The following is a 15558-nucleotide window of genomic DNA, read 5'->3' as shown; positions in this document are numbered from 1 at the left end:
CATAGCATTTGCTGTTTCCTGAGTGCACTCCCGCCATGTGGGTAACTTTGGAGCTTTAATATATATATATATATATATATATATATATATATATATATATATATATATATATATCTCCACAGCCACGGCATAGGTAATTGCAGCTCACACCGTAACAACGCAGACACGGACCACCAAGATAAATGCTGGATATTTTTATTTGTTGCAACCCGCCATAACGTTTCACCTCCGGAGAGGCTTGTTCACATGACAATGTGGCTAAGGTAAGTTACAGTTTTTAAAGTGACAGTGTAGAATTTAAAGTGCATCACGTGACAGTATCTACAATGGAGATAAACGATATACTTCTTGACCATACGTTAAAGTTGCATAATTCATTTCATTAAAATGTTGTACATTTCATGGTTTAAACAAATCCATGATATTAAAAAATATAAATATATACAAAAAAATGAAGGAGAGAACTCTGGGTAGTTCCCACGTTTAGATGGAAGGCATCTCCTGTATAGAGCACCCTCAACACCAGCCACACTGTAAATTTGCTCACCTCAATATATTTTGTCATTTTACAGCTCGGCGTGGATAGCACTGTGCTAATCCAATGCTTAAAAACTTTGATAGAAAAGCAGACATGTGACATTTTTTGCATAATTTATGCGTCACTCTATGCCTGCAAGTGTATTGTTTAGACTTATACTCCGTGCTCCCTTGTGTCTGGCAAAGCTAAACCTCTCTGAAGAGCTGTAATGACAGCGAAACACATGTCAGGGGTTGCTTTTATTCATTTCAGGTTGGCTTGGATGGTATTTTACCAATCCAAAGCTGTAATATTGTGCCTGGAGTGGTAAATGTTTTTTTTCATTTTACAGCTCGGCGTGGATAGCACTGTGCTAATCCTATGCTTAATGACTTTGCTATACAAATGGCAAAAGACTTAGCACAGTGCTATCCACGCCGAGATAGAAATGGACTAATCCAATGCTTAAAAACTTTGAAAGAAAAGCAGACATTTGAGGTGAGCAAATTTAGAGTCGCTGATGTTGTGGATGCTCTATACAGGAGCTGCCTTCCACCTAACTTGGGAACTACCCAGAGTTCGCTCCTTTTTTGCATAATTTATGCGTCACTTTATGCCTGCAAGGGTATTGTTTTGAGATATAGATATATATATATATATAAATATATATATGGAAATTGAATTTGGGTGGGGGTGTTGAGGTAACTGGGAGTAACGTAGAAGCCAATAAAAAAACAGAGAAAAGTGGGGTTAAGAAACGGACAAGGTTTGAGTGTGTGTGGGGTGGGGAGTAGTCAACACCGTGGGTCTGATAATGATCTTGGCAGATGGGATACTTGTCACAACATGATGGATATCCCGTCCGCCATATAAGACGTTCAGTTATATCCTATGGAATACAGCGGACGGGATAAGCACCATGTTTGTGGCGGAGTATCCAGTCTGCCAAGATCGTACTCCGAGTTCATAGGGATTTGAGGGGGGAGAATATCAAACTAGAGAAAGCAGAAATCATTCTCCATGGCGTGCTGAAAGTAAAAGAAAAACTGTTTTCTAATACGGAGCTGTGGAAGGATACAAGTCATCCAATCTAAAGAATAGTGAAGAAGGTATGTTTCGGAAGAGTGACAAACACAAGAAGAGGAAGAAAAGCCCTTGAATAAGATACCAGAAAATGAAACCGACAAGAAATCAAAAGCAAAGGGCTGACCCAAAGTCCATTGTTAAGTACAGGCATTCGCCACAACAGGTCTTCAATAATAGCTAAATGAAGGGGATAAAGCGCATACAATAATGAAATGTAGGTGAGGAAATAAAGCAGAGAGAACTGAAAGATGAGAGAGCAGAAGCGAGGACGTTGCATAAAAGTTCAACATCAATACAAAATGTTGCATTATCTCCCGCGTAGGCATGTTTGAGTGCACAACTGCATTCTCTCTACCCCTAGACTACTGTAATGAGAAATGTACCCTAGAACACACAAGTTAAAAACGTATTGATGGCTCAGAGTCCGGATTGCCAGCCTCTTGCTTTCTTTTTTTTCTACGGACTAAGTGATTGCTATGGGAACCAGCGCTTGGCAGCTCATCAGCCTGTAGCGCGTGAAAGAAGTGAAGCAATGCACACGTGGGATCTACAGACTTGTTTCCAGGAGGGCAGCATTAACGTCAGAGCTTGTGAAAAGAGCACCTCTTGGTACCTCTTCACAAACAAAGTTAATCGCTTTCCCCCATTTCCTTCATAAAGGCAAGACATTGAATTGACTTACCGACTAACTAGTACAACCCTGATCTCACAGCCACACTCATTTGAAACATATTGCCTCAAAAAACAAAGGGCAGGCCCAAAACACTGAGTGAGTAAAGATTATTCAATCCTGTTCTAATACACCTGTATTCAACCCTATAGAGGCAATAGGGTGCCTAGTAACGCTAGAGTGCAACTATTGCAAAACCCACAGATGGAATACAGTATCCATTACATCCGTACACAATAAAGTCTCTATTCATCAAATGTCATTCTCTGCAGAATTAAAGATCTTCCATTTCAGCAGCAGATCTTGATATAACCTTCAGCTCCATGAGTTTCAGCCTATTATAAAAATAATCCTTTTTGGTTAATCTATTGCATTTGAGAAGATTCATTATGGGCCGGCCACATTCTGGGAAAGAGCAGAGTAGTCAGCGCAGAGAAGGGTAAAAGGGGACAAGTCTTTTGCTATTTTTGCGGCACCAGGGCTTTACTTTTAAGTAAAGTGCGGTTGCCGCAATTATAGCGAAAGTAAAGAAAATAGAAAAAAATCTATTTCTTTACTTTTGCTATAATCGCAGCATCCGCGCTTTACTTTTTAACATTAAAATTGAAGCACGGGTGCAGCGATCATAGCAAAAGTAAAGAAATAGATTTTTTATTCTATTTGTTTACTTTTGCTATAATCGCGGCACCTGCGCTTTATTTTAATGTTAAAAGTAAAGCACAGGTGCCACGATTATAGCAAAAGTAAAGACATGGACACTGACAGGGCTGAGCGAGTGGGCGCGCGGTTGCAAAAGTGAAAGCAGCTGTAGCGTCCACAACTTTAATGACCCTTGAAAGACAGATGGCAGCTGCACGCGTGAACGCAAGCGCTAGACCAGCTATGGCAGCATTTTTTTTAAGCCCTTACTAAAAGTCTCGCCAGATCAGTGCATGCGCCGAGTCAGGTGAGACCTAAAAAGGAGACGAGGGAAAGGTCAATTTGAGGGAAAATAAATGAGGAAGAAAAAAGAAACAGTGAAAGGAATGAAAGGATAAGAAAGCAAGAGGATAAGAAAGAAAGAAACATAAGAAATGGAAAATGGAAAAACCGAGAGAAAGAAAAAGTAGAAAAAAAATAATAAAGGATCCAAGATGGAGCCACAGAGAAAAGAGTGGGGTAAGAAATGAGAAAAAGAAAGGAAAAAGTACAATAGGTAAATACAACAATAAAAAGATGAGAAAAAAACAGCGACGGAAAGATAAAGAGATAAAACTGAAAGGAAAGAGGAAAAAGTGGGGACAGGAAGAAGAAGAGTATGGTTAAAGGAAAGGAAATACAGAGGGAGAAATCAAGATCGAGGGGAGCAAGAAAAAATAAATGGAGAAAGAAGAGGGAAAAAAGTAGTACTGAAAAAGCAAAAGGAAATATTTATTGAGAGAAGGAAGGAAAAAGGGTGATGAAAATTAGAGGGAAACGAAAACTAGAAAAAGAGGAGATAAAGAATTGGTGGGGGGAGGGATAGAATAAAAAAAACAAACAGGGGGAAAAAAGAGGTAGAAATGAGAAAGAAAAACGTTGAGAAAATAGAGTAAAATAAAGCCTAGAGCAAAAAGTAAAACTAACAAAACGGATAAAAAAGAAAGAGCGGAATAAAGTAGTGTGAAATGATAGAAAGAAATAAAAAAGGGCAGAAAAGACACAGAGGAAGGAGAGAAAGACATCAAAGCAAGGCAAAATTACAGAGAGGGCAGGAGAGGCAAGAAAGAAAGGAAAAATGAAGTACACTTTTCAGAAGAGGCACTGTCTGCTTTCAAGACCTCAGTTCAGTGTTTTAAACAGCAGCTAACTTATGTGGGCATGTTATCTTATGTTATGTTAGAAAAACGTATTCAGCGCACGGTTACCCTGAGGTGTCCTGGCGCTTGCTGCAGTCCTCCCACCTTTCGTAGATTGCTGCCAGAGTGGTGTTCAGGACAACCATGTTTTCAACGCCTTCCTAAAGGCCAATAGATCATTAAAATTTCTAGAAAGGGAGCTCGTTCCAAGCCTTAGCCGCACCAGCGGCAAAAAATCTGCCTCCCCATCTAACTTTTTTTGTAGGTGGTACTACTGCTAATTTCACACATGACTAGCGTAAAGATCTTTTAGGCACGTACCACTGAAATTGAGGTTTCAGATGGGCTAGGCCTGTGCCTTGAAGAGCTCGTAAAACTAAACCGAGTGTTTTAAAGAGGACCCATTCTTTTAACAGGCAGCCAATGAAATTTTTTGATTGCACTCGAAATCGATGCAAATTTCGAGATTCCAGTGAGCAATCTGGCTGCTGCATTTTGCAACATCTGAAGTTTTTTGCATACTGTGCTCCTGCATGTTTAAGTATAGACTATTACAATAGTCTAGTCTTGACATGATCAAGGCTGTGCCCACTGTGCGCTGGCTGTCTTCTGGCAGAAGAGGCTGATTTTTCCTCGTAGTCCTGAGTGAATATATGTTGTGGCAGAGACAGCAGCATTGACTTGACCGCACATGTCGAGGTGTTCATCTATTACCACTCCCAGGTTTTTAACTTTCCTGGAGGGTATTGGGAAAGTCCCGATTGAGTTTGGACACCAACTTGGGGTTCAGAAATTAACATTGTTCGCAAACAGGATGACTCAGTTTTGCAAGCATTCAGCTTTAAGCAGTTTTACGTCATCCCGCGTCTTATTGCCTCCATACAATCCTGGAGCCTCTCTCCAGTTGTCTTCTCCTGCCCTGGTCGAAGGGATACCACAATTTGAGTATCGTCGGCGTATGATGTAAGACATAATCTGAATGACTCTATCAGGGGGGCCGAGAGGATACATAAATATTAAAAAGTGTAGGGCTCAATGATGGCATCTGCCTCTATTCTCAAGCCTTCTGATAAGCATGTATCATCGGAGAACGGCTCAAAGACAGCCTGCTAGCTACTAGTAGCTCGTCATCCACCTGTTGGAGAACATTGCTTTAGCAGGTCATGGAAGTTTGAGGTGACTTCCAAATCCCTTTTACCATACAACAGAAGACTTTTTATTTCTTATAAAAGGATGACCACACCATCACTCTTACCACAAACTGCTAATTACGTGGTGTCATGCTACTTCATATGAAAGAGATAGTATTGTTGTAGACATGAAGTATAAAAGAGGAATCTACAGTGCAATTTCAAACTTGCTATTAAGCAGTTCGTAATTTGTTGCAAAAACATATCAAAAATAGTTAACTTGAAATCAGGTTAAAGAAATGACGTAATCTGAATAAGCATCAAGCAATATGCAGAGAGATCATTTCTTCTCTCTAATAAACGATGTCCAAAACCATGCTGCCATACAACTATCATTTATGCTACATATCTTAATAACAAAAATCCAATTTGTGTTGCTAACACTGCAACTGTAATTCTACGTGACCGCCTTTCACCTTGGCTGCTGCCTCTGCAGCAGGCATTATAACGTCACAACTTAACTGTAAAAAAGTTAATACACTTGAGCTGTTACATAACTTCCTTATTGCACATGACTTCAGACATCACAACTCACTTGTAGTAAGGAAATTAAAGACAGCTTTTTATACTGGGAATGCAGGCTTAAATTTATAACAAAAAGATAAAGCAAATTAGTACCCCGATACGCAACCGGATTAAGAAAATATGAGACATCTTTATCTTTTAATATCACAGCGCTCAGGAAAAAGCTTGCTGACTAATAAAAGCACAATTTCTCAAAATTGAATAACAGATAACACAAACTCATTTTGCAGCTTTATTTAAAACGACATTAAGAATTTCCTCGCAGGGCACATGTCTTGCATTCACAATATCAAACAAAACTAGGAGGAAGCCTGGTTCTGCCTTTGGTTGGTGAAAACCCTACACAGGCTCTGACTGCCAAACGTCTTGTCTGCATGTTGCTGTGTAGCGTTATATTATGAGCCACAAGACACGTAGTTGTGACATACTTCTCTGCTATTGTATTTGTGATCAACATTGCTTCAGCTGTGGCTTTATGTTTCAAACTGGCACAGTTAGGCTGCTACAAAAACATTCTAATGTAGTTCAATCATGACTAACATGTCACAACATATACGTAATGGCCATGTAAATAAACATAACTTAACACGTGTATTAGTAAAGCGCACACTCACCCAGAGGTATCTTGGCGCTGAATAACGAATAGTTTCTTACCTGTCGGTGTAGTTTTGCAGCTTGAAGATCTTTCTGGATTCATTATGCTGTGCATATTCTGCGGTCTTGTGGTTGGGTCCGGATTCGTAGTCTTTTCTTTGTTTTTTTTTTTTTTTCGTAGCCCAGGTGGGCGTCGGCGATACCCCTCCTCGGGTGCATTTCCGGTGACGTCGGCATGCTTCCTGCGGAAGCTCCCACTCCTGGGCGCCATCTTCGGATTCTTTTTTCCGTGTTTCTTTCGTCTCCGAAGTGATGACAATGTTCTATTTAGGTGAAACTTTTTAACCACTTTGTACTTAAAGTCCTTTCTACTTCCCTTTTTTTTTGACCACCTCTTCCCTCTCCAGCCTCCTCTTTCTGGCGGAGGTGGGTGGGTTCGCTAGTGAATCCCGAAAGATCTTCAAGCTGCAAAACTACACCGACAGGTAAGAAACTATTCGTTTTGCAGCGTGAATCTTTCTTGACTCACTATGCTGTGCATAGATTTTGTAGCGGTTTCTCATTTCTGTGGCGGCTGGGTGGAAGATGAGCGTTGGTTTTTGAATATGTGCTGGAGCACCTTTTGTCCGACTTGTGCTTCCTTGTTCATCTGAATATCCACGCAGTAGTGCTTCGTGAACGTGTGCACCGAAGCCCATGTTGCCGCCAGGCATATGTCTTGTATGGGTGTGTTAGCCAGGAAGGCTATTGTAGCACCCTTTTTCCTAGTGGAGTGGGCACGTGCCCACTCTGCTAGTTCTTGCCCTGCCCTTTTGTGGCAGAGTTGAATTGTGTGCGCGATCCATCGTGCAATAGTATTTTTGGTTACTGCCTTTCCCATTAAACTGTTGGCGAATGACACAAAGAACTGTTTTGTCTTCCTGTGTCCCTTTGTCCTCTCAATGTAGTGCATGACTGCCCTTCTGGCGTCTAGGGTGTGCAGAGCTCGCTCTGCGCTAGTGGTTGGTTTTTGGAAAAAACTCGGTATCTGTATGGACTGGTTCATGTGGAATTTGGACACCACCATTGGCATGAAGTGTGGGTCGGTCCTCATCACAACCCTGTCATTGTGTATTTGTATGTAGAGTTCCTGTAGCGTTAGTGCATGAAGCTCGCTTACTCTGCGTAAGGACGTTATTGCAACCAGGAAAGCTGTTTTCATAGTTAGCATTTTTAGTGAGGCCTTGTGAAGTGGTTCAAAGGGCTCCTTCATGAGTTCCGTTAGGACTATGTTCAAGTTCCATGCCGGTGGCGGCACACGCTTGGGTGGTGCGATCCTCTTCGCTCCTTCCAGGAACCTCTTCACAACCTGTGATGTGAAGAAACTCCTGCCCATCTCACCCCTTGTGTAGGCGACTATCGCTGCCAAGTGGACTCTCAAGGAGGACGAGCTGAGGTTCTTTTCCAGTAAGTGCGTCAGGTATTTTAGCACTGTGGAGTCCTTCATTTTTTTTGTGAAGCCTTTCTTTCCTGCACCACATCGTGAATCTTTACCACTTTGCCACATAGCACTTCCGTGTGCTGGGCCTTCGTGCCTCCCGAAGGACCCTGGGGGTGCTTTCTGGCAGTCTCAAATGAGCGAACTCCATGTCCTCAGCAGACATGCCACTAGGCTCAGGCTCTCTGGCTCTGGGTGCAGTACCTCTCCGTTGTGCATGGAGAGCAGGTCTTTTCTCCTGCCGAATCTGTGGGGTGCACTCTGTGTCATCTCCATGATCTGCGAGTACCATGTCAGCCTGGCCCACTGTGGCGCGACCAGTATCAGGGTCATGTTGCTCGCTCTGCACTTGCTCAGCACTCTGTGCATCAGTGGTATCGGGGGGAAAAGCGTAAGCAAATGTCCCGGACCAATCTATCCATAGGGCATTCCCAAGGGACCCCCCTTCGGGTTGTCTGGATGCGAAGTTTTGGCATTTTGCATTCTGGCGTGTTGCAAACAGGTCCACTGATGGCGTTCCCCACCTGTTGAACAACCACCTCGTCTCCTGAGCATTGAGCTCCCACTCGTGGGATGCCGATGTCTGTCTGCTGAGCCAGTCTGCTTGAATGTTCTCCTTCCCTGGTAGGTGTATGGATAGCAGGTCTATCCTGAGGGGGATAGCCCATCTCCATATCTCCTGCGCCAGTGTTGAAAGCGTGGTTGACAGTGTTCCACCCTGCTTGTTGATGTAGAACATCGCTGTGGTGTTGTTTGTCTGTAGTAACACCTTGTGCTTGTACAGCCTTGTTTGAAAGGCTTTCAGTGCAAGGAAGATTGTCTTCGATTCTAGGTAATTGATGTGCTTTGTCGCATCTGTTGGTGTCCACAGTCCCCTCACTTTGAGTTCCTCCATGTGAGCGCCCCATCCCTTCAGGGATGCGTCTGTGGTGATGGTCACTGTTGGTGTTGGGGGCGTTAGAGGCTTTCCCCTTGTTATGTTCTCCATGGTCCACCATGTCATCTTCTGCACTGCATGCGTCACAACCACTAGATCCTCCCAACTGCCTGAAGCCTGTGACCATTGTTCCTGGAGCCATTCTTGGATGGGTCTCATGCGAAGGCGTACATTCGGTACCAGGTGGATGCATGATGCCATCATCCCCAAGATCTTACTCGCAGTCCTCACTGTCCGAGCTTGTCCCCTCCGGTAGAGGCGAGTTTCCCTCACCAGAGTCCTTGCTCTCTTCTCGCTGGGGAACACCTTGCCCTGTAAGGTGTTTCTGTGCACCCAGGAACATCTTCACTTGTTCCGGCTCCATTGACGATTTCTTCCAATGGATGGAGAACCCCAGGTTTATTAGCGTGCTCGTCACTGTATGTGCGTGTTGCTTGCATTTCTGGTACGAGTTTGCTTTCACCAACCAGTCGTCCAGGTAAAGGTATACGTGTATCCCCTGCCTTCGTAGGTGCGCTGCGACTGCCGCGAGGCACTTTGTGAAGACCCCCGGTGCGGCTTTTAGCCCGAAGGCTAGTGTAGTGAACTGGAAGTGGCTTTCTCCGATCGTGAACCTGAGCATATGCTTGTGCTTTACGTTCATTGGGATGTGCAGGTAGGCGTCCTTGAGGTCTATCGTGACCATGAAGTCTCCGATCTGCAATTGCGGTAGCACCTCTTGCAGGGAGGTCATTTTGAATTTTTGTGTTCTTATGAATTTTTTCAGGAACCTCAGGTCCAGAATGGGTCTCATTGTCTCGTCTACCTTTGGTACGAGGAAGTACGTTGAGTATATTCCCGTGTTTCTCTCCTTGAAGGGAACCCGTTCTATGGCCTGCTTTTGTAGGAGTTCTTTTGCTTCTTCCTGAAGCCGCTCTAGCTGATTGTTTGGTAGTGGCTTTCTGTTTGGTTTCCTGCTTGTTGGCCTCCCTTCCAACTCTATGCAGTATCCGAATTGGATGATGTTGAGGATCCATTTGTCTGATGTGATTTCTCTCCATTTCTGGAGGTAGAATCTTAATCTTCCACCCACTGGTGTTATGTGGTGGTAGGTGTCCAGTTTGTCTTGACCCCTTTGTACGTGCTGCCCCCTGGGATCTTTTCTGTGGGCAGGCACACGGATCTTTTTGAAGTCATTTAGAGGCGGGCTGCTGGCCCCCTCTTTTATGCTGTCCTCGTCCATTTCCTCTCCCTCGAAAGGACTGGCCTCTTGATTGGTACCGCCAGGACTGCTTTTGCTGACTCTGTTGCGCCTGCGAGTCTGCCTGGTGCGTCTGTTGGAAAGCCTGGTGTGATGTACCTGGCTGGTTTCAACCCCTTCCGCCGGGCCTCCGTGACTGGGTGCCGCTTTTGTTGCCTCTGAACTGCAATGCTCCCATGGATCTTGCAGTTTCATTGTCCTTCTTTAGTTGACTGAGTTTGTCATCAACTGTTGTTCCGAACAGCGTCTCGCCGTTGAACAGTGTGTTCAAGATGCTGTGTTGCACCTCTGGTTTGAAGCCCGAGATTCTGAGCCAGGCGTGTCTTCTTTCAGTGACACCCATCATCATGAGCCTGCTGGAGGTGTCTGCTCCATCCAGGGCCGTCTTGAGGCAACAATTTGCGGCATTCTTCCTGTCTTCCACCAGTTTCTCAGCCTTCTGCCTGGCCTCCTGGGGCAGGTCTTTCACCAGCCGTCCCAGCTCCTCCATGATCTGGTACATGTGCCTGTTTATGAGGGCATTGGAATTAGCCATGCGCCATTGGGTCGCGGCATTCCGTTCAATCCTTCTGCCCACTAGGTCCATCCTTTTGCTCTCCTTATCAGGTGGTGGCCCAGAAGTAGTGGGCACATTAGCCCTCTTCCTTGCTGTGGCCGTGATGGAGTCAGCTGAGACCGTGCCCTGAATGTAGGCTGGGTCCTTTGAGGAATGCTTGTACTTCTTCTCCGTTCTGGGAGTGACTGCCTTGCATGTTGCGGGCTCCCTGAACGCTTCCATCCCCTGCGCCAAGACGCTTTCGAGCATTGGCAGAGACTGGCTCCTTGTTTGCGTGGGGAGTAATGTCTCGAGAAGAAAGTCCGCTTTCTGCTTCTCTTCGTCGAGCTTGAGCTTAAAAGCTGCTGCCGCAGACCTTATCACCGAGTTGTAGGCCCCGATGTCGTCCAGCGGCGATGGCCTCGAGGGATATGTGTCGACCGCCTCCTCCGGGCTTTCGGTGTCGACATCCAGGTAATCCTCCTCCTGCGGGTCAGAGGTGGCCCACTTGGCATCCATCCTGCTGTCCTCTTCTTCCCCATAGTTGTAACTCTCGTAGGGGTTCTCGTCATCTTCCTGGTCGTCGACCATTTCGACGCCAGGGTCATGTTCCTCGACGATTTCGTCTTCCTCCTCGACCAGTTCCAGCACGGGTGGCTTGGTCTTGTGGGGAATCGTGAAGGCTCTCATCTTGGCGTCAAAATCTTTCTTCCGCTGCAAGATGATTTCCATTTCGGCTTCGAGGCGCCTTCTTTTCTTCTCCATCTCGAGCCGCGTGGTCCGTGCCGGGTGGTTCGGCCCCTCTCTTCGGCGCTTGGCTCGGGGGCGAGATTTTCGGTGCCGGAGACTTGGACGGCGAACTGGGTTTCGGGTCCCTGGACGGCATCGGGCCTTAGGGTCTTTCTCCCTCGGCGTCGATCGGTCCCTTTCGGGGGCGATTTTCGACGACTTCTGCTGTTCAACAGCTCTCGGCGCCGGGGACTCCTTCTCAGAGGATCAGCTGGGCCTGTGAGTAGTCGCAGACGCCAGGTGTTTCTGCGTCAGCGCTTTCGGGGCCTTGCCCTCGTTTTTTCGAGACTCAGAGTCTCTCGTGTTCTTGGGGAACGACGAGTCTCCTACCTTATCAGATGTCTTCGTGTAATCGGTCTCTACGACCGTGTAGCTGTCTTCCGCGGCAGCGTTGTCCTCTTCCTCCGAGGACATCCCCAGCTCGTACAGCGATGGCGTCGGGGCTTTTCCTTGGAGGGTGGCGTGCGCTACCCTCTGGCTCTTTCTCACACGAAGGGTCTTCGGGGCGAAGGCGGAGCAGGCGTTGCAGTCCTCGCTTCTGTGGTCTACCGGTAGGCAAAGGTTGCAAACCGGGTGTTGGTCCTTCTGCGCGTACTTGTGGTGGCAGTTACGGCAGAACTTAAACGGCGTGTTGTCCATCATCGAGTGTTCAGGGCCTCCCTGGCCGGGTGGACGTCGACGATCGTCGAAGTTCTCGATGATTTCTCCTTCTTCGCTGGTCAGTGATCGGAGAAGTCTTCCGTAGTCTTCTGGTGAATTTCTTCTCCAATTTCAGTCTTTTCCTTGTACTTTTCTCCAAAAATGTCTGGAGCCCAACGGGAACGATCCAGACCCGAACGCGGAAAAAAGAATCTGAAGATGGCGCCCAGGAGTGGGAGCTTCCGCAAGAAGCATGCCGACGTCACCGGAAATGCACCCGAGGAGGGGTGACGCCGACGCCTACCTGGGCTACGAAAAAAAAAAACAAAGAAAAGACTACGAATCCAGACCCAACCACAAGACCGCGGAATATGCACAGCATAGTGAATCCAGAAAGATTCACGCTGCAAAACAGATAGTTTTTGTTACCCAACTCAACGGTACTCATTTTATCGACCTCAGATGGATGAAAGGCTGAGTGAACACGCCAGGATTTGAATCTGTGACCACGAGGTCGAACACAGGCTCCTGTAGTGGATGCATTAGTCCACTGAGCCACCAGATCCGGGATCAGGGCCTGGCTACTGTTGATAATTGGGAGGCATTTGATCTATTCCTCAGGTCCCAACAGGAGCATCATGAATTGAGAAGACAAATGAAGACCTGCCTCGTAGGTAAGATTCTGAAGTGGCCCTTTTTTCTGAATCATTAGTATCCAAACACCATTTTGACAAAGAATGTGCTCACTATAAAACACATCTTACTATTATATCTAGGAAACTGTGCATTCAAAAGGACAACAAGAGCACATTAATACAAAAAACCCTTTTGGGCGCCTGCACACTATCAAGATAGTCTGTTTTTTCTCAGTAACACAGTACAGTTGGTTGGTCAATAACACCTGAAATTTTAACAATCGAATGACTTTAGAAAGCCAATGTCAGTGACCAGCACCCACACTCAGGGTCTGCCGGTTTTTTATGGGCAATGGGGCTATGCCCCTTCCATTTTCTAAAGCATAAGCATTGTCTGTAAGATGGAGCAAAGACTGTCAGGCAGAGCATAAACGGCCCAATGCTTTACTTGCGTAGGCATCTAGCAGTCTAAAACAATCTTTGCCAGGCAGAAGATTTCACAGCAATGAGAGCAGAGACCTAATCAGTCAGGCGAATCTGTCAGGTCCTCCCCCTAATGACGAGGGGGAGCCTCACCAATACAGTGTGCCCTTGTGCATCAGAATTAATCCCTGAAGTGCCCAGAGCGGACTATCAATGACGTCTCCTCACAGAGTCAGCAACCTTCACTGACCCAACCTCACTCCTTGAGGAGATAGAGGAGGTCTTTCTCTCTTTGGCTGATCCATGGCCAGGTTAGCCAATGAGGGGAGGTGGCAGGATCGTATGGTCCTCCTTTCCCTCCCCAAACGGTCCAGCTCCTTCTGGTGATTTCCACACCTCCCCAAGTACCCCCCCCCCCCCAGTGGTTCTGCTGTCACTGCAGCGGCCTGGTAAGATTTATTTTTTATTTTTGGATGCATGTAAATATGTATTCATTGCTCCACGTGTGGATGGGTGTGTGCTTGTGAATGGTGGGTCCGAGTATGCACGCTCGTAAATGGATAGGTGCGAGTGTGCTTGAGGATGGGTGGGTGTGAATATGTGTGTTGTGCTTGTGAGTGGATGCCTGGAATTAAGTGTGCGTGTGTATGCCCGCCCCACTATTGGTGGGAATTATGAGCAGATGCTGCTCCCACTCTGTTTCAGCACTACTGTCCGCAGATGATAGTATAGCCTTTTATGTAACGAGGACTTCTAACCATTAAAACATACATACAGTGCAACATGCACACAACAATATTTTGAAAAAAACACAATAAAGAGTATTACTTGTTTGAAATCTACCTGAATAAAACTGAATTCCCTCCAGTTTAAAGCACTGCTCACTGAAGGGATGGAGGTTATTGCTAGCAGAGAAAGCAACCCAAGGCTCATGATTCCAAAGGAAATATACATTTCAATTCTCCATACTTCTTCTTCATTCCAGGAATTTTCAATATTTGCATGAACCTAGTGAGGAGAAAGCCATACAAAGAAACCATATTAAAGACTACATATGTAGTACATCTAAAGCAAAATTTCAAAAGCACACTTTCAGCATAAAACGTTTTGGGACGCCTTGTTCAAAGTTTTTTTTAGACAAATATCAAATTAACAGATTCCTAGAACTTGTGTTCTTATTTTACAGATCTTTCTTCCAATACTGCTACTAGACCTACATGAGATGATGTAGCAGCCTCAGTCAAAACTTGTACAGAATGAAAAAAATGCTTCGTTTGGTTCCATAAAAGAAAATATGCTCAATTCTGTGCCAAGCAAGCATCCCTGGAAGATACGCTTCGTAACTCAAACTAAATAAAATTCGGAAGCTACGTTTAAAGAATAAGATTTCTTAAAAAGTCATAATACAGATTTGTAGCAGCCGTGGAAATTACATATTTACAAACCGGAAGAAGATAACACAATGTGTTACACTTGTTTGTAAACATAGCAGACGTTACAGAACTGCAGTGATCAAATTATATTCACAAACTGTTAGTGTGCAGCAGTGCTCAAATTATACTCACAAAGTGCTAAGTGTGCAGCAGGTTGTAATAAATTGATCGATATATGGATTATATGCTTATGATGAAAAAGCTCTAGAAATAGAACTTGGAAATCATGAATTGTTTGCAGGCTATTGTAGTGATAGGTTCCCACAGATCTGTTATTCTGGTCACACATATAAATAGCAGAACAGACTACGCCTAATTTTCCACAGGACTTCTCTTACATCTATTGCAACAAACAGCATATTTGATGTTAGCTGGATTAAAGATTAATTCCCACAACCTGATACATTTAAGCCGTGCACAATGTTCCTGGATATAGCAAACTTCACCCCAACACCTGCCCTAAAGACCTATTTACTAATGTACGACTTTGCTGCCAACATTCCAACAAATACAAAACTTCAACGCAACATCAAACATAAAAGGAAGATACATTGGGCCTAATCTTGCCCACTTAAGGTTTGTATAATTGTGTCCAGCAGTCGTTCCTGTACATTTCAGCAAAAGAATGAATTCACTTGACAAACCTCCCCTACACTGGCAAAAAAAGATCCTAAAATGGACAAATTCCATTTTTGGAAAAAGTACAGAAATTTGCCAAATAAGGACTGGAGTTAAGTCATTAACAAGGGTTTCCCTATGCATGTGTCACCAAACCATCACTGTCGTCTGGGATATCACCAACGTCATTTGTAATGTCATCCGTGACACCATGGGCCCGATTTACAAACTCACTAAGGTAGTAAGGTTACATTAACAGCCATAAATGACTCCATGTTTAACCTCCCATGTAAGGGGGGAAAGTGGGAAAAACAGTGCATGGTTTACCTTGACAATTTGTAAATACCTCAAAGCTCATGAGTTTGTGCGCATTCATCAACTTCTCTGATTCATTCCCACGCACCCCGAATACATTTGTACCCAAGTTAAGGTC

General features: G+C 44.9%; 1 protein-coding gene and 1 pseudogene across 3 annotated transcripts in view; both read right to left on the bottom strand.

The window, feature by feature from the left end:
- The window catches only part of STEAP2 (STEAP2 metalloreductase), a 182981-nt gene that overhangs the window by 51929 nt on the left and 115494 nt on the right, over window positions 1-15558 (bottom strand). For both annotated transcript variants that reach the window (XR_015300714.1, XM_086941790.1), the window contains exon 4: window positions 13918-14082. Coding sequence is in view for 1 of the 2 variants with exons in the window: in XM_086941790.1 (XP_086797916.1) it covers window positions 13918-14082 (165 nt within the window). In the remaining variant the exon portion in view is untranslated. The remainder of the gene's footprint in view (window positions 1-13917; window positions 14083-15558) is intronic.
- LOC147688889 (uncharacterized) lies at window positions 5148-10248 on the bottom strand (annotated as a pseudogene). The gene is made up of 2 exons (XR_015300732.1): window positions 8401-10248; window positions 5148-5225 (listed from the first exon to the last, which is right to left on the bottom strand). The product of XR_015300732.1 is annotated as an uncharacterized LOC147688889 (transcript).

This window comes from Lissotriton vulgaris, chromosome 10, assembly GCF_964263255.1.
Source record: "Lissotriton vulgaris chromosome 10, aLisVul1.2, whole genome shotgun sequence".
NCBI lineage: Eukaryota > Metazoa > Chordata > Amphibia > Caudata > Salamandridae > Lissotriton > Lissotriton vulgaris.
This window is presented reverse-complemented; position numbering and strand designations above follow the sequence as displayed.